General features: G+C 32.9%; 1 protein-coding gene across 2 annotated transcripts; it reads left to right on the top strand.

Annotated features, from left to right (window-relative positions):
* The first annotated feature begins 1,102 nt into the window (after nucleotides 1–1,102).
* On the top strand, nucleotides 1,103–20,801 carry LOC110098519 (cyclin-dependent kinase F-4). Of its 2 annotated transcripts, XM_028699516.1 has the most exons (19): nucleotides 1,136–1,261; nucleotides 11,026–11,054; nucleotides 11,142–11,542; nucleotides 11,633–12,012; nucleotides 12,100–12,178; nucleotides 12,289–12,357; nucleotides 12,432–12,521; nucleotides 12,601–12,739; nucleotides 16,823–16,925; nucleotides 17,212–17,264; nucleotides 17,335–17,401; nucleotides 18,262–18,370; nucleotides 19,130–19,195; nucleotides 19,322–19,390; nucleotides 19,482–19,548; nucleotides 19,651–19,752; nucleotides 19,934–19,971; nucleotides 20,053–20,119; nucleotides 20,286–20,801. In XM_028699516.1, the coding sequence occupies exons 4-19, from the start codon at nucleotides 12,005–12,007 to the stop codon at nucleotides 20,534–20,536; spliced, it is 1,377 nt and encodes a 458-aa protein (XP_028555349.1). In that variant the 5' UTR covers nucleotides 1,136–1,261; nucleotides 11,026–11,054; nucleotides 11,142–11,542; nucleotides 11,633–12,004; the 3' UTR covers nucleotides 20,537–20,801. The 2 variants fall into 2 exon arrangements, with proteins under 2 accessions (XP_020681036.1, XP_028555349.1); XM_020825377.2 differs by lacking the exon at nucleotides 11,026–11,054 and having other exon boundaries at nucleotides 1,103–1,261.
* Nucleotides 20,802–24,601: the final 3,800 nt, after the last annotated feature.

Genomic DNA, 24,601 nt, shown 5'->3' with positions numbered 1-24,601 from the left:
GTCTATTTGTCACTGAAAGTGTGTGGCATGCCATCACCTATGAGACTAATACATATTGTTAAAACATTTCATAGAGTATAAGGTTGTTGCATGTTATCAACATATGCCATCTCTTATAAGTTCGATGTACACTATTGGCATTAAGGTGTATGGCCACTAACTTTGTCGCTTGTCGTTGCGCATAGAGTTGATGCACACTACGACAAATAAGGGTAATGCATATTGTCGACACCAACTTTGATTCTTATCATCAACATCATGACTATTATGGGTTTCATGGTCTTTGTTATTCTCTCCACAAAACAGAAATATTAAATAGATTACAAATAATCACTTTAAGATAACTCCAATGCTTTAAGACTCTTCCAACTTCCATCATAAAATTCATCATTAATAGTTAATGTCAACTTTTTTGTATCAATTTTAAATTAAGGGAATTATCATTATTTGTGACCTACGATATATATAAGTGGTGCCATTTCAACTGAGTTGAGAATTATAATTTTTTTTTCTTTTTGAGACTTTCATGTAAAAAAAGTATATTTTAATAACTTTATTTTACCTTTGTGCATGTTGAATATTTGTACAAAATTAAATGCTAAACACCCACTAGTCAACCATCTCAAATTTCTAGAAAGCAACAATATTTATTATTTTTTATTTTTCATAATGTAGTTTAGTCCTTAGGGGCTTTGTTGTTTGTACATATAAAATATAGTTTAAAATGAAAATTATTTTTAATTAATTTTATACTTGTGCATTAAATTATTTGAGAAAAAAATTAAATTTTAAATATATTTATCAAAGATTAAAAATCTAATAATCAATAAATTTATTATTTTAAAATTTTATAAATTTCACTAAAATCAACTCTAGGATGACCTTGAGGCTAAACTAAAGAAATAATAAATGCTGTAAATACCGCCCCCATGTCCCAAATCCCTAGTCCAAGCAGCCTCCGAATCCTAACAAATCCCCACGAGTTTTTTTTTTCCAAATCCTCCTCTTTTATAATATCCCCTGCGGTGCACGCTAACGTCATTACCTAATATCTGCCATTATTGCGATCCCGGTTAAGCAGAATTGTTCCGTGGGGATGTCTTATCCGAGTATTGTAATACTATAAATCTGAAGCCTCCCCGAAGTCACCGCTTAACTTCTTCTTTATTTCTTCTCGTGTTTGTTCTGGGGACGCTTCGGCCCTGGAGTCGAAATCAGCTGGCTGCCGGAGGCGAGGGAGGTTATGCAGGAAGGCGTCGAGGTATCGCTTTCAATACTCTTTTTACTTCGAATTATTTATTATGTATTCCGTTTTATCTGGATCGGAAACGGCGATCGGCCTGGTGGAGTTTAGGGTTCTTATGCAGGGCTCGTAGGGTTTGTAGTGACAGATTATCACTAGTAGATGTCTTGAATTAGGGTTTCCAATTGTTTTTGTGGTATGGATTTTTTCGTTATCACTTTGGTGCGTGATTTGACATGTGTGTTATTGCGTTTGCGATGTACAAGTCTAAAGCTTTGGGAAAATTGGACTTCTAATTGCGAATAATAGAGGGATTGACTGATTTTTCAAACTATTGATGTGTGTAATTTGGATGATAATAACTTTGAAGCTAATTGGCATGGTAAAATTCCAATTCTATATGGAGGATGAAAAGAGAGGTGTAAAACTCTACATCGTAAAAGAAATAGGATGGTAAATGTGACTATCTGAAATGATGTTGATACGTATCTGAAAATTTGAGTTGAGCATCTTGCTCGTTGTAGGATGGCCATGAAATAGGATGGTAAATGATATAAACGTTACTGATTATGGATTACAGAACTATTATACAAGAGAATATAAAATTTATTGATCATGGAATCCAGAACTATTATAAGCAGCAAATGCTTAATCCACAGTTGAACATGCTTGAAGCTGTATGGGATTTGAGATTTGAGATTCACAGTGCATTTGCAGGGGAAATGGATAGATGAACCTTAATAGAAAATAGTAGTGTTAGTCGATTTGGCTATAGCAAATTAGTATGGTTACGTCTCACATCAAGAATCTCAGTAATACTGCAATTCAAGAACGCTTTGAGCTTCTTTTACCTTCATTGAAGGAAGTTTTAAGTGTAGAATCTTTAAGATGTGAAATGAAAGACATTTGTTTCTTTATTTCATCATAATGGTGGCAAGTCAGTTTTAGTGAACAGTATTTTGTTAATATCTTGAAAGGCATTTGTTTCTATCTTTTTACTTATCTTTATTAGTTCTATTCCAGGGCCTCTCTCTTATAATCATTTTTTACTCTTCTTTTTTAGTTTTGCAATGTATTCATCTTAATTCTTTCATTGTTTCCATATTAAACTTGGCTATTAGTAGGTTTTTTTTTTATCGTCTATCACTTATATCCTTATTATGAACCTAGTTTCCAATAATTATGTAAAACTTACCTCAAACCTCCATGATAATCTCTTATAACAAAGTATGTTTAAGGTACTTCTTAATTTTAACGACCAAATATTAATGTTTAAAAGGCAAAGACAAAAGACAAGTTATTTTATTTGTTAGTGGACAGTGCTTAAGCCCCATTAATTTATGTTTTTAACATTTAATAAATATAACATATTATTGCCAAAATCAAATTGAGGAAAAGCATGTGAGAGAACTAGAGAAGTATAAAAGTAAATATATATATTCTTTTAGATTAAAGGATAAAGAAATATTATGGGAGAGAACTAGTGAACTAGAGAAGTACATAGATACAAAGAAGAACCAATTTTCATTATATGATATCCAATGAACTATTGCAAATCTTTCTCTTGATGAAACATAGTTGGAAGCAATGATATTTAATGATGATGATATTAAAGGTCAAAAGCAAACCTCTGAAGCTAATCATAGTAGTTGAAGCTTGAATGTTTGATGTTATAGCAAGTGGTTATTTGCTTATATTTTTGTGGTTGTACTAGACATTTTGTACTAAATATTTTATATTATAAGTTAGACAAGTTATCATGCCATTCATTTATTATTGTTTGTCATTTTTAATATGATCTTACATTAATATCTATGCATTATATAAAAACATGTAATGTCATGTCCGTGCCGTACTCATGTCCTATATTTTTTTAAAAACACGTGTCCCGTATCCGTGTCGTGTCCGTGTCGCTGTGTCCGTGCAAATAGCTCTCATAATAGTTCATTCGATATCATCTATTTATAATTAAAATAATTTTATCATAAAAAATTAGGACACGTGTATCAACTGTGTCCGACACATGTCCCAGTCGTGTCCGAAACGTGTCCCAGCTGTGTTGTGTTAAATTTAAATATTATTTTAATCTGACACGTGTCCCAGTCATGTCGGGCACGTGTCCGTGTCCGACACGTGTCTGACACTGTATTCTCTCTTCAAGAGGTGTGTCGGTGCATCATAGATTAAATTATTATCTTAATCACATGCTCAGTATATCATGTGCTTAGTATGTCACTTGCTTAGCATTGGTACAGTGAATTAATTAGTAGTAGTGATGTAGAACTAAATGCTTAAAATGAATGAAATAAGAATTTGCATGATTTCTTGAATTAAGCACGTAAGATTACCACTATTAACAATCAAAACGACGATAGAAAACAAAAGAGGGGTGCCTACGTTTAGGCTAAGCCACATGCCAAACACTTGGAGATTCAAAACAAGTAGCAATTCAATAACATGCAAAGTAAATAGCTTTCAACAAAATCCCTAATCTAACAATTAGATTAGAAGCATAGAAAGTGTATTTAATCCTATGTTTACTAAGCTTAGGCAAAGGTGAAGCTCAGCTCCTTGTGAATCGTCATCATTTACAAGATTAGGAGATAAGGAAAGTAATCAAAAAAAGGGGGAAGAAGTTCACCCTTTTCACAACCCGGTAGCAAGTAGTGAGATGTTGAAGAAGTTTGTCTTAGCTCCCTTGAAGGTTTAACTTTGTCGAAACCCGGCAACAAGTATTCAAGATCTACAGACGTCGTCGTTGCTCCCCTTGAAGACTACTCTTGAGAGGGAGGAGATTATCTTGAGAAGTCAAGAGGGGAAGAGGGATGGAGGTGGCCGGCTAGGGATGAGGGCACGGGAGAGAAATTTGGTTCAAATTTTGGAAGAGGAGATGGAGGGAAATCAAGTATTTGTTTTCCCTAATTAATCCCTTTACTTTGAGAGAGGATTAGGGTTTAATTAGGGAAGGGTGGGGTGGATAAGGAGGGGGTTAGGAGGTTTGAATTATTTCCAAGAGGGGAGAGAGGCTTATGGAAATAATTCCATGGGAGACCATGAAGGGGCCGACGGCTTCAATGGATGGGAGGGAATTTGTGGAGAGGGATTTGAGTTTCAAATTTTGGAGGTAGGAATTAGGAAAGATTCAATTAAATCCCATCTAATTTGAAATTCAAATAGGACTTAAATTTAGTTACTTTCCTAATATAGGATCTCTTAATTATGAAAGAAATTTCAAATTCCAATAACTTGAAAATTTTGAAATTATGATTTCCTAAATTAAGAACTTTCATTTTTGGTAAGTAGTCAAAGGAGATTTGAGGTTGTGGAGGAAGGATGGGGGTAGTAGGGCCGACCAAAGGGGATGGAGGGAGAAATAATTTAATCATTTCCAAAGAGGGGGCTTGGGATTTAGGAAATAATTTCCTAAATCCACCTATAGGGGCCGACGGCTTGAGGAGGTTGGAAGGCTTGAATTAATGAGGCATTAATGCCTACTTAAATTAATAAATTAAGTTTGGAAAGAAAATATCTAATCCTCACTTAATTTAAAATTTAAATAGGACTCAATTTAGCCAGTTTCCTAAAATATGATTTTGTAAATTAGGCAACTCTTTCAAATTCAAATCAATTTGAATTTGAGCATGAAGGGAGTTACAAAAATCATAAAACCTATTTTTGGAAAGTTGTGGGCCGGTGTAGATTGGGAGGAGCCACGGGTGGCCGGTAGTGAGGGAGTTTGGCCGTGGGGAGGGGATGGGGTGGGGGCATAGGTGGCAGGAGTTGGTGGGACTAGATGGCCGGTGGCTTAGGGACCCGGGAGAACCCTTGGCTGGCGACTATGAGATGAAGAAAGGTTAAGTAGATGGGTGGTTAGGAGGTGAGGAGAAAGAAAAATAGATAACGAAGAAAACTACGAATCCGGCCGTCTCCAAGGTTGGTGGGTGATCCGAATTCCCTCTCCTAGGGATCTCGCTCTCTCTCCAAGCACTCTCAAGATCTCTCAAGAACTCAAGCAATAACACAAAATTTTTAATCATTCAATTATTAGCTTTAGAAAAAGAACATGAGGACTATAAATAGCCTCGTACATAAGACTCAAAATAAAAAAGACGACAATGCCCTTAGGGCTTACATATGACTTCCCTTAAGCAAGGGGTAAAACGGGAAAAACAAATGCAACATAAATAACAAATAACATAATAAAATAAATACATGAAATAACTCAAAAATACATCGACGCGATCGTGGCCTTAGATCGACGACCACGCCTCTGATATACGATTCATGCTCTGATGTTTCCATCAAGTAGTATCAAACAATATTGGTGTCATATCAGTAACAGTAAAATCAGTGGCAAGAGCAGTAAAATATTGCAGTAATATTAAATCCGTGTTGCAATAATAAATCCTTACATTAATAAGAATAATGTCTCAATAACATGTATTTTAGTAGCACTAAATTTAGTTGTCAAAATAAATTTTTGATTTGATAAAAATCATTGTTTTTTTTAATCATTTATCAGAAAATTTCAAATAAATATTCAAAATATTCATAATCTTAATCTCTATAATATATAAAAAGTTATGCAGAGAAAGTTTTATCAATACAAAATTATCTTTGGTTTTCGATAACAGAAATGCAAATTTGATCTTAAAAATCTCAAAAGCACTAAATTATTGAAATTAAAAATAGGACAGTTTCTTACAATGATATGAGCAAATCTCCCAATGGAGTTGATGGACAAAAATTGCTTTACGGCCTCCTAAGCCAACCTTATCTTTTCTCTCTCCTCTTTTTTCTCTCTAATTCCTATTACATTTCTTTGTTTGCCAAAATTAGAAGAGAAAAGGGATTTTAATGGCTTTAGTGGCTTAGGGTATTAATTATAATAGAATAATAATGATATAATAATATAATAATATAATTTAATCAATTTTCAGTATAAAGTTCATATAAATCCTTTTGGGGCTTAAAAAATTATAGAAAATATCCATAAAATAGCCAAATTTTTAGCCAAATTTTTTTTTTTCAAAAATTTTGGTGAAATCTGTTTGTAAACTAACGGTTCCAAAATCTCCACTTGTATCGAAAGTTGTTAATTTCTTAAGGATTTGCACCAATATACAAAAATTATGGAAAAAATTTATGTAATTAAATCAGTACAATATCTATGTTATGATGAAGACGGTTTATGATTTGGATTTTTGATGGCTCCTGAAAAAAATGATTTGATTGGGTTAAAATATAGGCTATTACACATACTTAAGACTATGATGTCTCTTACAAGCTTGTAAGAGAGGAGTCTTTGCCAAGTCTTAGGAAATTAAATGAGTAGGAAAGTTATTTATAATAGGCTAAAATTTGGTAGTTTGATGTTTTAAATGTAATATGACTCTTATATCATGGGGCAACGTCTTGCTAATGGGGTGCAAAAGTTGCCCTAGGCACTTGGGGCAATACCTTGGCTCTTGGGCATAACACTTCGTAGGTTGAACACCTCCTTTGAATGACTTGGGGCAAATTTTCTCTGTCTTGCCTTGAGGCTTGCCTGAGTCAATTCCTAAAAATGTTGTTTGAAATACTACCCAACATTAACTTGTAAGTCTCATTCTTATTTGTATCTCCATTATAGGCATCACTTCTAGTTTTTCAATATTAAATCATAGTTATCATTTTTGCACACTCTAAAATTGCATATCATAATTTTATTTTTTATTGTTCATCCCAAGCTCCTTATCTTTAGAAGTTTCTCCATTATTCTAACTTCCCACATGGTTATAGAGGTTTTGTTGATTAGAACTATGGCCATTCTTAAATGTAATATAGAATGGTGTGAATATTATTTGTAAATATCTCCACCATCAATACAAAGATATACTAATTTATGTTGATCCTTAACGTAATCATATCTTATTTGGTAACTTGTTAGTCATTGCGGCAATACTATTAATAATAATTAATGCTCTATCATAGACATCTTAAGTAACTTTAACATATATTATAAGTTTTTCTTCTCCCAAATGAACGCCAAATAAATTATTGTGAACTCAGTTCTATACTCAAGGTTAAAAAAAAAATCATGTGCAAACTCTATTTGTGCTCTTTGTATTTCTTTATTAATTTCCTTATCATAAAATGCTTCTTCATAATGGAACTTCCTGGCAAAACTTAAGTTAATTTTTATGATAATGTGAATATTTAAGTTAATATTCTATTACACGCCTCCATGACTAATAAGCTTGATTGTATTTAATATATCATTATCTTAAATGTCCCATTTATTTTTAAATATTTGTGAAGATATTTCTTCTTTAATCATTTGATGTTCTTGTAATCTTTAAAGTTTCATTAAAAAACATTGTTACCTAAACTCTATATTATCTTCCACAACTCTTCAAATCTTAAGAGAGATCTCATATGAACCAAATACTTTTACCTTTATGCATCTTGTTAGTTTCATTGTTTTAAATAAGTTCATAGTAACTTCTATAGTTTTTTTAGTATGCTCTTTTAAAGAATTTTTTCCTTGAATGCCTTATTTTATTAAATTCTAAAAATAATTTTTTTATCTTTCATTGATTCTATTTGCTTTACTTCTCGATAAATTCCTCAAGCAAAGTTTCTAGGTCTTTATTCTTTGCCTTGTCTATTTTTTGTGTCTTATCTCCTCCATAGAGCTTGGCCTATGTAAGTGAAAAACATGATACCTTTTGCTTTAATCAGTCATTATGAATAAGACTTCTAATTTCTTATAGCAGTTGTAAGCCTAAGTATTATTTATTTTTGGTTGCTTTTAAAGAAAAATTCTTTCCCTTAATAACGTTTTGCATTTTCTCGCCCTATTAATAGATCTCCTTGCATGTAATTAATTTCTAGAGCATCTTAAAACTTCTATGCCAACCTTCTTAGTCTAATTAACTATCTTATACCGCATCAAGTTTGCTTTAATTAGAGATTTTTGTGGTCTATCTAGCTAAACTACCTATCTTTGTTTCTTTATTCCTCTAAGATAAATATTATTAAGTATTAATCTATATTATGTGGTTAATTATCTTATAGTCTTTGCTAACAGATTTATCTTTCCTTCTATATGAAAATATTATATTTTTGATTTTGTACTACATCTTTGAAAGTGATAAAAATGATCTTTTTGTTTATTAGAGTATGTGTTTATTTTTTGCAAGATTATATGCTACTATAATATCGTGGATAACTTCTTCCATTATGCTTCTATTTCACACTGCTTTCCCAAAAATTTATCTCATGAACCATTTTATAGGAATCTATATGTTTATTGAAGTGGAACCCAATAATTTCTCTTTTTTGAAGTCATACATTTCAATAGCATCCGTCAAATTTTTTTCAACTATCTTTTGATTCAACTTAAGAAGCATAAACAATAGCCAATTTTTAAAAAACACTCAATCGCTAGCTTATTCATCTTAATGATTTTATCTGTTAACTGTTTTTACAATTCATACATCTGTAGACTTATTAGCTTTCCAACATTTTGCTTAGAGCCTTCTCGAAAGTTTTTGGATTTCTTCTCTTTTCATTTAGGAGTAATCTGGTTCAATTTGGAATGCAAAAGAAAGTAAATGCGTGTAAAGTTTGATGAATTTTGATGTATTTTCTTTTCTTAAATTCATAAAGGAAAAGATGTAAAGTTACTTCACTAACTTTAAATAAAACAACAAAAATCTTACTTTGCATGCAAGTAACTTCACATCAAATTTTCACTCAATCGAATAGTCCCTTAGTTCCTCACAAATGCAAGCTATTTATTCATTTTTCTAATTACCCATTGTCATAACCGTCATTATTATCTTTATCCCTACTATATGATGCGAACTTTTTGCATCATTATTTTTCATCGTCCTTGTTAATTTTAGTTGTATGAAGTCTATACATCTTTCTATACTTCTATTAAAATTACTTAAACTTTAACCCTTTCCTAATCCATCAATACTAATTTTATGTACCAGTCCAATGGGTGCATTTTTCACTATATGCATTTAAATAACTCAAATTTATTTTCAACTGTCTTTATTTTCAATAGATGCTATTCCAACTATCTTATATAATCATTTCTTTAATTTATCCTTTCTAATGTTGTTTTATATTCATCTTAACATTTTTAATTTTATGTAGTTCAACTTGGCTATCAATGCCATCTTTATTGCACAACATTCAAATCTATGTAACATAGCTGATCTTATTCAAGTATTTTTGAACTTATCTTTAAATTCTTAAGATAGTCACTTGCCACATAATCTTCTTCAAATCATTACATTCGGTATTTGTCCTTCCATTTAATCCCAAGTTCCATCTAAAAATTCTGACCTTAATTGAATCTTTTCACATTTTTAATCACAATTGGATCTTGTGTTGCATCACATGCAGGTGACAGCTAAGCCAATCATTGCCAGCTTCCTAGCTATATTAGATTAAATTGTGCTGCATCATTTACTATTGATGTCCTAACAAATCATTAATTTTCCTTGCAATCAGGTTTTGTGGTGATGTACCTCTTTTGCGGATCACCCTTTTACTGAAAAATTCAAATTTGGATTCATTTCTTGGGGTTTGGAATAGTTGTACGATGTATTGTTGACATAACACAACCCTAAATCTTTCTTATTCTGGCTTGGGACTTAAATCATTTTTGTAGGCTTGGGCCTAAGTTGTTTTAAGCTGTTGAAATAATTGCTTTAACAAATTTTACACTTTTGTGGATGCCAACTTTGAAATGCTTGCTTTAACAAATTGTATACGGTAAATTGTATATGTTTGATAAACTGCACTTTAACTATTTATATTCTTTATGGCATTATTAAAAAATGACCCTTGAATTTGGAAAGTCACTGTTAGATTAAGCATCTTAGCTCTAAGTTAAGGGTATTGGAAACGTTTTGGATTTGTATACATCTCATTAGATGTGAATAATTATTTTTATTTGAGTATTGTGTTATTGTTATATGTGAGCTCCCCGCAGGTTAAACTTTTTTGGGTCTAGATTAAGCTAATTAGGTTTAGGAAGTCGACTTTTTTTTTAAATTAGTATATGTATTAGACCGTAGCAACACCAGCAGTGCTTTCATTTTGTTGAATTTCATTTTGCAGGTTAAACTTTTGTAGAATTTTGTTGATTTTCATTGTGTAATAAGAATTACTAAGAGACTGTTTGTATATCATTTGAATAATGCAAGTAAATCACTAAATCCCTTGAAAGAAATGCTGCCAATTTACTTTGCAATAGTTTTTGAGGAAAATGAATTATGAAGTAATTTAGTTCCACCAAATTTTTATTCAAATGAAATACAGAACAGTTACTTTGAATGCAAATACTATGAATAAGATTCTAACAAACCCAAGCCCCCTAAATCTGGCTACCAATGTTGAGTATCCTAAAATACATTTAATGTTCAGCGCATATTACACTCTTTTAATTTACCTTTTTGTTAATGTGGAGCTAGGGCATCTTTTATTATTTTCCATGCTTTCAGACTCTTGTTTAACGTATATCCATTTCTGTTTCTTTTGGTATATGAAGCTACTTTATTATTAGAAGCTTTGTGTCCATGTCAGTATAATCTTTTATTATGCTTGTCAATTGCTGGGGTCTGAAATCTTATTTTTGAGTCATCTGCTTTGATTTTACACCTCATTTGGTAATGCTTTTTAGTAGCTTTGTTTATCAAAGAGGCATCACAAATTAATTTTGCAACAATAAAATGTCATTACGAAATGAAGTGTTAATTCTCCTTTGTTTTGTGATGCAGCCCCACTTTTCTCAGATCCTTCTGCGGGTGTATGGGACTCATCTTTTGCATGTTTTTTTTTAAATTAAGTTGTTTATTAGCATATTTTTAATAGCATTTTCTCCTTTGTTTTCTAGGTTGTGCCTGTTTGTTCCGTGGGCTTGACTGTCTGGAGCAGGATATGGGGCAAATGCAACTTGGGTCAAGCTACTGTCAGTGTGAAACCTTTTTCATACAGAAAGTTCCTATTTGGCGTCTTCTCGTTCTCGGAAACTTCCTTCTCCTCTCATTCGTTAACTGCACTTAGGGGTCATTTCCTGTTCCATGACCACCACGGGCATCAAGATTCTATCTTTTCTGAAGTTATTTGGTCCTAAGTGCTATAAAGGATTCCACTACAAGTAATCCTCTTTAAGTGTGTTTCTGTTGCTGTCAACATGATCTGCCTATTATCTTGTATCAGTGTCCAATTTCAGTTTGCTTGTCAAGTTTTAGGAGTATTTTTACCAGAAATATGAACCTGTCTGTTATGGTTCAGGTAATGCATATTTCAAGTGATTGAAGATGTAAGTAATGATTGATATTTTCTTTCTTTTGTGATTTAAGGTTTATTGTTCCTTTGATCCAGGTTAACTGCTACAAATATTCTCTCTTCGCTCTTTAGTCTTTAATAAATGCAAAATTGCTTCAAGCCAACATGCTCAATTTTCACAAGTATGGGAACATGTGCAGACTACCGACCTAAGGATGCTGGATTGGTTGTTTCTTGTGGTTTGGTGATAGGTGGTGTTTAGTCTGTGCGGCATCTCAAATAAAGTGGGTTCTAGAGTTGGAATTTATCTGTATAAGGTGTAGTGGCATCTGCTAAATTACATCTGGAAGTGGGCTTCTATAGACGAGTTTTTTCTGTCAGTAAATTGGAATCTTTTTGTTAGGCACTGTGGTGCTTCGCATTTCTAAATAAGAGCTTGGGGTGTAATTATTTCTTCAATTGAGAAGAATGGAACGGTAAGGTGTCTATGCTGTTTTGTTAATTAACTTTAGTTTTTCAAAAAGATTTCACTGTTATACCATATTGTTGTTTTTTTATTGCAGCTATCTGGTGATCAAGGAAGTTGGATTTGGAACATTTGGTAATGTCTGGAGAGCTGTTAATAAAGATAGTGGTGAAATTGTATGTTGTCTGAATTTAGTTTGAGTATGATTTAATTTATCATATTTAATGAAAGTCAAGTATTTTATTTTTTATTTTTTGCATCATTCCATGTATGCTTTGCATCACAGGTTGCCATAAAGAAAATGAAGAAAAAGTATTATTGCTGGGAGGAGTGCATGAATCTTCGGGAAGTCAAGGTAATATTTTTGTTGAATGAATCTCTTCAGTGGCTGGATCTCATTTTCAAAGAAGATAAACCTTTGTTTTACAGTCCCTTCGAAAAATGAACCATCCTAATGTTGTGAAGCTTAAAGAGGTCATTAGAGAGCACGATGTGCTATACTTTATCTTTGAATATATGGTATGCTGCTTTTGTACTTAAGCTTGTTTTTAATTTGTCAGAGAATGCTTAATTTTGTTGAGCTCTTTGATTTCTTTAGGAGTGCAATCTTTATCAGTTTATGAATGATAGAGACAAGCCTTTTTTAGAGTCTGAAATTCGAAATTGGTGCTTTCAAGTGTTCCAAGCCCTTGCATACATGCATCAGCAAGGCTATTTTCACCGTGACCTTAAGCCTGGTATGACTATTTTGTGTTTGTTGTTTAAGACAATATATTATTGTGGTACTTTTTTTTTGGTCGCTTTTCTCATACTTCTTAATTTTCAACTTTTTCATGTTAACATACTTGTTATTGCTGTTAATTTGACTAATTCATTTATTGGTCTCATTTATTCTGTCTCTATTTACAAAAGATAAGAACCTTCTTTAATAGTAAAAATGATACAAATATCGAATATGCGCCATCACAACTAATTCATTCAGAAGTCAGATATTATTTAATTTGATTGCCCATACCGTTGTAGAGTGATGCAGATGTAAAAAGTGAGGAGAGTTTCTATTAAGAGAGGGACCTTCGAGAGGGGTATATAGAGAGGAAGATTCAGTTTTAATTCATTTATCAATTGATTTTATTATAATTCATGAAAGATCTGTTTAAAGAAATAGAATTTAGAAGATAATATCAGTCAAATTGAGTTCAAATATTATGATATCTAAACCTACTTAATTCAAATTTCAAACTAAATATTATACGAAGAGATAATTTAAATCTATTTTCAATTAAAATGAAGACAAATAATTATAATTTAATTGAAATGTTTGAAAAAATAATTAACCTAATTTCTTGTGTTGCATCAATTCTCTTAGGCATTTAAAAAAAAAATTCTAAAGATGTACCTAAAAGCTCCTTTTCTAAAAGTGGCCAATGTGGAGTCGGAGGAAGAACTTCTTGAAATATCATTTGAATGTGTAATGTACGACATGAAAACATAAACAAAATCTGAAGGCTTTGGATTTGGATGCTTCAATGCATCTTAACATCTTCCTCGAAGCAATCTTATAGAAGTCCCAAAATCATATGGTGATAGCAAAAATGGTAGCACAAACCAAACAGTTTGGCACTGACTATAACAGATTGTTGATAGAAAAGATCAATATGTGAAGTAACTGGGAGTGATCTAGAAAGTTGGGAATTAACTTGCAGCTCCTTCTTTAGTGCTTGGGAAGTAATAATGACCTCTGAAAAAATCTTAGTCAAGCTCTATATTAAGCTTAACTTTAGGAATATAATCAATAGGCCTACAATCTTGCGCAACTTCAACCACATTATCATGCTTACACTCAAATGCTTAAGAGGAGACGAGAGATGAAATTGTTAGCGTTTGTGGAACATTGGGAGTTGAAGCGGTTGGACAGCCAGGTGAAATGAATTCATCTAGCTTTTCTTTCAATAAATATAGGCTCTGTCATATTTCTTCATAAATTTAGTAAAAGGTTTGGGTGGGTTGGAAACCCACCCAAAATATTGTAGAATTTTAAGTTTGAAGAGATCTAGGACAAGCATTTTCTTAACCTTGTAAGATTTATAAACATATTTGAATATTTTTCTCGATTCTAGGAATATATTCATCAAGTTTTCTTTCAATTAAATACTCTGTCGTTTCTTTTCACAACAAATATATTGCAAAATTTGAAGCTGGAAGAGATCTAGGGGAAGTGTAAGATTTATAGATATAATTGAATGCATTCTCAGTTTTCATCATCTAGAATCTTTTGGTAATATTTTGTTTTATAATTTCTAGTCAAATCTAATTAATATGCAAATAATCTTCAGCCTTATGGAGATGCTGACTACCGTAATGTAACATGGCAACAAAATAATAACTTTGATTTCATAACAAATATTGATAACTTTGGAATTCCATAGACATGCTTTGAGGTTTTTCATATTCATTTACATATAAAAACCATACAGTTTGAACATTCCGTTTTCTTTGGCAGAACTGAAGTCATGATAACATGGGAAGAAATTCAAAATTTTTGAATCCATTCTTTAAGAAATTGATATAGCAATCTGATATATTTGATGTAGACCATTTGATATAAGATAAGTAGTTGACTATGTAAGGAATCATAAGAGTGGCTTGATGTTGAAATTGAAGTCATCTGTTTAGGTTTTGCATTGTATGGGATCTAAAGTTTGGCAATGAATGGAATAGCGTGTGGTTCGTAGAGGAGTTGTAAGCAAGTGAACATGCAAGCAAGTGAACTTGATTTGACAAGATGCATTAGTGGAGGAATCACAATGATAATGCAATTGGATGCACATAAAAGTACTGAAGTTGTTGGTTGTGAATGAGTGTGTCTAGAAATATAAAAGTTAGAAACTCACATCTTGCATGGTTGCATGTGGAGTGTTAGTAGGTCAACGGAGGCCTTAGGAACCATGTGGTGTGGGGATGGGGCCTTGTGTATAGATTGTGTCTTGACACATCGAAAGTGTGCAAGATATGATTGTTGATGTTACGAATGGGGTTAGACGCGGTTAAAAGCTTGTGGTGATTGATAGGGCATAATCGAGTGTCACATTCCTAATCACAATTGAGGAAGACTTATAACAAATGATGCAAATGATAAAAGCAAGAAGAAGAGTCAGTGTTAAAAGAAAAAAACACCTGAAAGAGGGGTGATAGCGGATAGAAGAGGTATATTCAACTTATTCATTATCAGTTGATTCAAATGCAGGCCATGAATACCCTATCTTATAGAAGCAAATCAAATAGAATTCAAATGTAATTTTATCTTAAATCTATTTCATGCAAATTTCAAACAAACTAACATCCAAAAGGATAATTTAATATAATTTCAATTAAATTAAAACAGTAATTTCTAATTTAAATGAAATGATTGAAAAATACCTTAAACATGTTTTTATGTCTGCATCTTGGGGTACCTCTAAAACTTGGGCCCTTTATTTCATGACACCTAGAACTTTTTTGTTATACTTTTATAACCCCATACTATTCACATTGTCCATTTGATAGGTTGAACTTTAAAAATACTAATGTTTGGTTTATTTTTGAACTGGTTTTGGTTTAAAGATTGATCTATATGTTATTAGTTTTTTTTTTTAAACTTATTTATGTAGGCAGGAGTTTGGCATTTCCAACGGATTAGGTGGTTCATTTAGCTCATAATATGGACCTTTTTAAGGCCTATGGCCAACCAATTTTAATGGGCCATAGCTAGCCCATGAACCCATTAGTCATGCAATTGTCGGCCACAGTAGCAAAACTCAAATTAAAATGATAATAAAGTTGATGGAAATATTGAATACACTACCTCTAATAAGAAGCTAAAATTCATTCCATTCTACTAACCAATCTCTAAATATATATATATATATATATATCAATTATATTGATAAATTGATACTTTCAAGTCGGTTGAAATCTAATTTTGATCAAGCTATCATAAACTCGAAATGAGTTTCAAACCTAACAACATTGTCTCTATCTTGTTTGATCTGACTAAAAAATCATACGAAGTTTGAATTTTGATTGTTTTTGTCAACTCTACATGGTCAAGTTGGTTTGGTCTTTTGATTGTTGATCTAAATTTGTTGTAAATTTTTTATATTCTAAACGAGCCTAAATTGGCCTTCTTAGCACAAAACCCATCATATATCCAGGCTTATGAAAGCACATGATGGGCATTGGGGGCTTAAGTTAAATTGGCTTAAACGAGGTTGAATTGCCTTCTTGACACCCTTAGTACAAGCAGCTATTTTAGTTATTGAAAAAAATAAGAAGAAATTAATTTATGCATCGAAGAAGAGAATTATGAAGAAATTCATAAACATTTTCCAGAAGAAGTGAGAGTGTGGTGGGGGATGTATTGGAATGCAAAAATAGGCAGCAAGTAGGGTTTGGCTGCTGTTCTTAGTTCATGGGATCATTCACTAGTCACTATTATGCTTCTACATCTTGTACTATCTGCAATTAACATATCCATGGCATCCTAAAAGTGGGTATGATGAAAGCATACCCTTCTAATTGCATTAGGCATGAAGCTTTTGAATGCTAGTTGTTGCAGCCGATTAGTTTTGACTAGGCAATTTTCAAGTCAGTATCATGCATCGTTGCTGCTGAATATTGCTAATTTATAGCCCCAACCATTAGGTTGAGTATTGTTATCTTTGGGATCATCTGTATGGTGGTGGTCAGAGGTTTGAATTTGCAAAAAAAAAAAAAAAAAAAATCTTTTGCTGAAAAAAAAAAAAAATCTCTTGCTGAACTTAAAAAATGCTCTTTCCTTTCAGAAAATTTATTGGTGTCTGAAGATGTGATCAAAGTGGCGGACTTTGGCCTAGCTCGTGAAATTTCGTCAAGGCCACCATTTACAGAATACGTCTCCACTCGTTGGTAATTGTTTCTGACTAAACATTAATTTTGTAATGCTTTTCTTCTTTGATTTTCACTAAATGTGGCAATTTTTTAATTCTGAAACATCTATCAGAGTTCTAGATTGCACGTGCACCTCCATGGTTTTATGCCCATAGCATTGCACTAGTGGAGCATGTTGTCTCCCTTAGTGAGAGTAGCAGTATCTCTATTTAATATAAAACTACAGATAACATTATCTAACGAAGCCAATGTTAGATTATTTTGTATATTTACGCAAATTACAATCCGATGCATCTTTGTACAGGTACCGAGCCCCTGAAGTTTTGCTGCAGTCTTCTGTATATGGCCCTGCAGTTGGTTAGTCTGTTGCTTTAGTGTATTCTGATGGGTCTACGTTCTTTTTGACACTCTTTTTTTGTAACTACAGATATATGGGCCATGGGTGCAATAATGGCAGAGCTGTTTAATCTCCGCCCTCTTTTTCCTGGCACAAAGTACTAAGTTTGTTCTTCCTTCAATTTTTCTGTATTTGTCAATAACTTTTTTTTTTTAAAAATTTTGTCATGAAGAATGATATCTTGTTTTAAGCTGGTATTCATTGTTTCTATGCTTGTAGGGATATCTGTATAAGCTGGAGTCCATTCTCTTAGCTAGATTTGTATGTTTTTACATGTGATCCAATGCTTCTGTGCTTTGATTTGAGAGCTCCAGATTGCTATATTTTTGTTTCTCTCCTTTGATTTCTGATAAAGTTAGAATTTAAAGGATTTTGGCTTCAACTGTTTTAACTTGCCCCCTCATGCTCACATTATTCAATATGTGCCATAATATTTGTGGCTTTGCAAATAAAGTTTTGTGAGTGTTTGTTGACTACGCAGCTTGCTGTTGTAGCCTGTTTTCATTTTCCACCTCATTGATTTTATTTGTAATGCATGGTAGGTGTGTCTTAGGCTTCGTTTGGGATGGCTTTTTTACTATTTTCTAAAACAACTTTCTAATGCAAAAAGATCTAGTTTAATAAATTTTTGTGCGAAAAAGCTGATTTAGGAAGCAATAAGAAAGCCGTCTCAAACGAAGCCTTAGTTTTTTAGCAGCTATTTGCCTTTTCTCCACCATTCTGACATTTTTAAACTTTAGATTTAGATTGAATAATATTATCATTACTAATATCTTCTTGCTACATCCATGCTCAATTATCCCAATATTTGTCCACATTTACCATGATTTTACTGCCTTTCGGATTGCACTAGTTAAGGTTTTGCTTAAGGCCTCTTGATATGCCATCTTTTGCTTATTGAAATAGTCATTGATGTTATATGAACCGTTGGTATCGTATTCTCTTTGCACCATGCAGTGAAGCAGATGAAATTCAAAAAATCTGCAGTGTGATTGGCTCTCCTTGTCAAAATTCCTGGGCTGAGGGACTACGCCTCGCAGATACAATAAAGTTTCAGTTTCCACAGGTATGTAAAAGGATCTGCTATGTTCATGGTTATATGCCCTATCCTTGTTTGAGTTGAATGAATTTTGTTCTTGGTACCTATTACATTCAGGAGCTGTAGTCCTGTTATTTTATGTGTTATACTGTTAAATTTAATCATGAAAGTTATAGCTTCTCAGCTTTGTAGAAGCTATAGGAGTGCAATTCTGGCATGGGATGCAGCTTGTGTAGGGTGGAATCTTATTTAGGAGTTGAGTATATCTTGGTAATGGAGATTTTTATGAAATTTTTGTTATAACGATCAAGCGGATGGTGCAAGCTATAGTTTACTACCAATATAAGATTCTTGAATGAAGTTTTAAGTTTATGACGAGATAAGGTAGTGGATGTTGTTTTTGTTTTGTAGTAATAGGGAGAACTTGACCTTAATATTTCATTTTGATAGCAGATTTATTTTGTTTTCCTTCATTGTAAACATTGCCAGACTAATTCATGATGCTTTCTGTAATTTTTGGGTTGCATTGTATTGGTCGACTTGAAATTTTTTTATTTTTATTGAATTAATCTTAATGGATCTTGGCCTTATCTACTATTAATTCATGTTAATCGTTGCATCTTCATGTATGTGTTAGGATTGGTATTCTGTTTTGCAATTAATTTTTGTGAGCATTTGAGTATATTTAGATATTTTTTCAAGTATTAGACTTTATTTCCTTGTATTACTTCATCTTATGTTGTACCTCATTGTGCTGATGTTTCTTTTATTTTGGTTCGGTCCAAGTATACGGGCATCCACCTCTCGATGTTGATCCCATCCGCCAGTGACTGTGCTATCAACCTCATCTCAGTATGTTTATTTTGGAGTATTTCTGTTCCTTTTCACAAAAGAAAAAAATAAACTGCAAATTGTGTAGCTAACTGTTTATCTAATATACTCCCATTAGCCCTAGCTTGACATTGTGTGCAAATGCAGTCACTTTGTTCATGGGATCCTCTCCGAAGGCCTACCGCTGCAAAGGCTCTTCAGCATCCGTTCTTTAAGGTAAGTAATATCAGGGTGTTCTCATTTTTTTATTTGCATGCCGTTACCATTTTACTGACGTTGGTTTGGTTGTCTTGATTCTTTTATGGAGCCTTGCTACTACATCCCACCATCTCTTCGTCTGCTTGACTCTGGAAATTCTAAGACACTTGTGTCCGGTTTGTTGCCTTTCTTATACCTCTTTCTAATTATTTTCAAAAGCCAGCTACTGGAATTTCTAACAGACGTCATAAACGGTTCTCTTTTCGTTATGAGAGCAGCTCCAGAACATTTGAGTGCGAGAAGGTGCTCTGTTGGAGCTTTAAACAATAAGCCTCCAAGTAATGTGCCATCACCAACTGCATGCACCTCTTTGAAGACGGGTATTTGTTTATTTTCTTGTCTATATAGTCGTGAAAATTTAATGTATTATTGATGTGCTTTCCTTGCAAATTCTCTTAATGTATATATTTTTTTCGTTCATATTTATTTGTGTTATGTTTCTCAGTCCTTAATACAGTTTTTTTTGATTTGGAAGAATTCTTTTCTGGCTTTTGTCTGTAGGTGCTGCCCAGAGGAAGATAGATATCCATCTGTATCAGGTGAGGGAGTTCAATCATTTATCTTGCAGTAGTTTGCTTACTGTAGGTTATATTTCTTATTCGATGATTGTCAAATTCCAGGATTATATTCCTTACGAAAATCGTGCAGTGCAACCACTGTATAGGCGACCAGCTTGGAATAATCCAGGTAAGTACATCAAACTATCAAGATACAAGTATTTGCAACTGATGAAGATTGGACCAAAATGTTGATGAAATTTGCTGGAATCAGTTGCAGATCTAAACTTAGATATCTGAAATGGTGTATCAATCTTTTGCTTTTGTGCTAACTTTTTTGCTCTTGGCTGTGGCAGGACACCTCGGCACAGTAGCACATGGGGCCTGGGATTTTAATGAGAACTTGGTGCATCCTATGGTAAGCTCAGGTGGAGTTGATGATATGACAGATAAGCTGGCAAAACTTGCCATGAATTCTGGTTCCCAGTCAGTGAGGCCGTCACCACCAGCATTGAAAGCTGGCAGATGGCATTCCAACACACGCTATCTTAACCGATCTTATGAGATACCCCCTGTTAGAGTTTATCCACGCAATGCTGTTGGCTGAAGAAACCTCCCCATTATTATGTTCGGATGTCGCACGCCCTTCGGTATCAGGCACTGGTTGCTGTAATAAGTGAGACTTTTATAATGCTGTTGCCTGTTTGAAGAATTTAATACTTTAATCTGCCCTGCTCTCTATGAGCTCCTTTTAAATAAGGAGAAGACAATACTGTTTGTGGTAAGAGGATATGTTGTGTCCTAGTTGTTTTTTATCAATTCACTCTGCTTTATTTTCGATGCCAAAAGCTGTCATGCAAATATTAAATTAACTGCAGTGTACATGTGGCATGCTTCATGTGTTGGTATTATATCTTTAATCTTGTTGCACTCGAGGGAACGGCGCCGCTGTCGGAGCTGGTGTCACAACTTGTGCTCGGGTAATTGGGGTCTTGAAATTGTATCAAATTTATGTAAGAAAATTTAAACATCGAATTTCATAGCAAAAGTTTTTTCAAATTGAAAGGAGCCAATTAAAACATTTATTTATGGACATTGTCTTCTTTTCTTTTGTAATTATAAAATATATAATTGCACAAATTAAAATAAAATTATGCACTTTTAATATAATATATAATTTTTGAGTTTATCCTTCCATTTCACACGAATTGTTTCCTCTCATAAATTTACATGAAAGGATTTATTTTTTGAAATCAGTTGCCAATTAAAAAGTAAGCTAAATAATCGAAAGACTAATTATATTTGTAAATTATAATAATTTAAGAATAAAAAAAATAGTATTCATCAGAGTTTTAAATAAATATAGATTTTTATTAATAATCAGATAATGTAGCCATTAATAAGTGCATAATAAGGGATTATTAGTTTTTTAAATTAGCGTATATCATATTATATCTTATAATACGACAATAACTTGATGTATCGTTTAAGTGTACATTTAAAATCGCAATATCTAGTCGTATTTTTTTTAACTAACCTTTGAGGTTAAACTGAATCTTTTTTCATTTTCGTGTGCAAGATTATGTTATGTTTACGTTAGAAAAAGATAGTGTGAGAATAGAAGGAATTGCATAGACCGGGCAATTGAAGGCAAGCGGGTGCAGTAGCTATTGACCACATGGGAGCGGCCGAGCGTGCGCGAGAGCAATCAAGTGCGCGATGCGCATGTGAGAGTAGGAGCTGAGGCCTATAGAATTACGAGAGCCCGGCCGCATGCACATGCGGTGGCGAAGCGGAGCAAGGTTGTCACGTACAAAGTTAAAGGCTGACTACGTGCGAAGGGCAAGGCTTCAAAGCCAAGAAGCTAAATTTTTTCTTCATTTTTATTTCTCAAGATACAAGAGGTATTCTCTCTTCTTCAATTCATGCTTCCTCAATCTTTTTTTTCCCTATGAAGATTTTAGGGTTCTTATAAAGGAAGTAGAGGGGGAAGAGGAAAATTGATATAAGCGCACAAAGGTGTATATATATATATATATATTCTAAATCTCATAAAATTTCAGAATTGAATAATAATAAATAAAAGATAAGAGAGAAATTATTTTAAGTCGCATGCATGCAAATTATTTTGAAATGTTAGTTTTTAAATGAAATAAAACATGTGAATTAATAAATCTTATAAAAGAAATGTTCTTTTATATAATTAATTCTAATTTTACCTGAAATAAAATATAAAGTATATGCATAATAAAAAACGTAGTAAGATCCTTTTTGATACATCTATATGTTTAAAAGTTTAGACTAGAGAGTCTAGGATGATTGGGGAACGTTTAAATTTAAGAAGAGAAAAATTCTTTTGGGAACGTTATGGCGCTATGCCTTGGAGCGAAGCAGCGGTTCCCTCTTTATTTGGGATGTTGAGTTGGAGGAGGGTTGCGGCGTTGTCCTCTCTGTATTAGAGTAGAGTTTGAGGGAGCATTGTGGCGTTGAAGAGGAGCATTGCAGCGCTGAGAACTCTTCGTCAATGAATGTCTAGGATAATTTAGAATATTCTATCCGAGCACTACGATGATGCACGCTAGCACCCAACGATACTAACCACTCAATCAAGTTATAAAAATCTAAACCCATTTCTTTCACTCCAATGCTTTAGGCTTGTCGGAGAAGAAAGAAGAAGAGGAAGAGAGGGAAAGAGAAGAGAAAGGAAGGAGAGGAATTCTATGGTCATGGCGCGAAACTGGTTTGTCGAGGTAGTTAGGAGAATTGTCTTGCTCGAGGTATACGTAGATTCCCAATATCCTATTTCTGATTTCAATTATAATATTGCATAAAAAATTATGGAATAAAAAATATTTTTTAATGAGTATTGCAAACATCTCATTGGATAATTTTTTGGTATATTATAGAATGTCTTATTCTATCATTTCAATTGTAAGAAATCTAGATTTCACTGGTTGGTTTTTCCTATAGAAAATTTTGAGTATTTCATGCTAAAACTGGCAATTCTGACATTGACTACAATTCATTAATAGTTTTAAAATGATGTTTTAAAGGTGTATTATAAATGATTTTTCAAATATCAAATGATAAGCATGTAAACAATTTATACATGCATCATCTCCTAAAATGTCGTGCATGTGTCAGTACATATATGTTCATATTCATGTTTAATGTCATATATACAGTTAATTATGTTAATCTATGCATGTGTAATCATGTTCGTATGATGGAAGTTCTTATGTAAGAAATGCTAAAGTGCATTGTAAGTTTTGTTATACATGTCCGAATATCTATTCTGTTATGCTTCTAATTTTGGGCCCATCTATCATGTGCAGATGCGGGAGGATATTTATGACTCAATCTATTTTATGTAGGTTTAGGAGGTTCAAGAGAGTTACAAGTGAAAGTGAAGTTATAAGAGAAATTAGGTTAGGTCAATTTCATTTGGCTTTTGTGACACCAAGCAACAAAAGAGATTTGGTTTCTTCAACCTCTTTGTCTTCCATCTAGGTGAGATCATGATATTATAATTTCCCCACTTATAAAAATTTCATCCTTTAAATTCACCTATAAGTTTTAGTTGAAGTACTATTTTGAATAAGATATTAATTCCTATGACTCTTTCAGGTAAAAATATAATCAGATTTTTATCTGTCAAAAAATAATTTTCATTAATCATTCCTATGACTCTTTCACTATGATTCATATTCCAAAGATAATCCTTTGTCTTTGATGCCACTTTTGCACGACTCAATCAGGAGGCTCGAATTATCGAAACGGAAAAAGACGGCTCGTCTGTAACTAACTATTTACAATACTTTCAAAGTACAACTAAAACCTTAAAATTTTAAAGTTAAAATGCTATAAATACATTTTTCTTGGTACTTCGCACATATGATACATGTTCTCTCCTCTTTAACTCTTTTAAGCTATTAGAAATAATATGTGAATGTCTTGCAAATATAAAGTGATCAGTCACGATTTTCAAAATATTTTTTGAAATAAAGTTACCAAATTCATTTTTAATGTGGAAGCAAAATTATAACTCAAGTCAAATGCTAAATATTTTTAGTTTTTTAATTTGTAGAAAAATTAATATTTTTATTCTTTTTATTTTCTGATTTTTATTTCCTTTTCAAAAAAATACTAAATCTCAATCAACCATAATTTGCAATAATCACCAAACTTAAACCCGATCGTAGAAAATAAATTTGCAAGAAAAATAAATTGCGAAAAAATGCAATTTAGATTTTTATAGTGGTTTGGTCAACTTGACCTACAATTACTCTCTGATGTCCTCCTATTCGGGTATTGCACCAAACTCTTAGTGACTCTCCTTCAGCCATCAAGCTAGGCAGAGAAGCCTTTATAAAATCACTTCCACCTATCTAGTACGTTGGAGAAGCCGAAATCCCTTTCACCCTCCTAGTGAGGTGGAGTAGCCCAAATCACTTTCACCTTCCTCGATAGTGCGGCGAAGTAGCCAGCGAGCATTTGACACCAAAGGTTTCTTGATGGAGTTTCCATTAAGACAAATGTTGATAGATGGACGAACCAATGTAGAAAATTTGGTCGGAGCAATCGTGTGAAAACTCTTTCTCACACTCCCTTGATTCCATAAGGATCTTCTCTCTCTCTCTCTCTCTCTCACACACACACACACACACATACA

Source organism: Dendrobium catenatum, unplaced genomic scaffold (assembly GCF_001605985.2).
Source record: "Dendrobium catenatum unplaced genomic scaffold, ASM160598v2 fragScaff_scaffold_1329, whole genome shotgun sequence".
NCBI lineage: Eukaryota > Viridiplantae > Streptophyta > Magnoliopsida > Asparagales > Orchidaceae > Dendrobium > Dendrobium catenatum.
The sequence above is the reverse complement of the archived record's forward strand: the minus strand, read 5'-3'. Positions and strand labels throughout refer to the sequence as shown.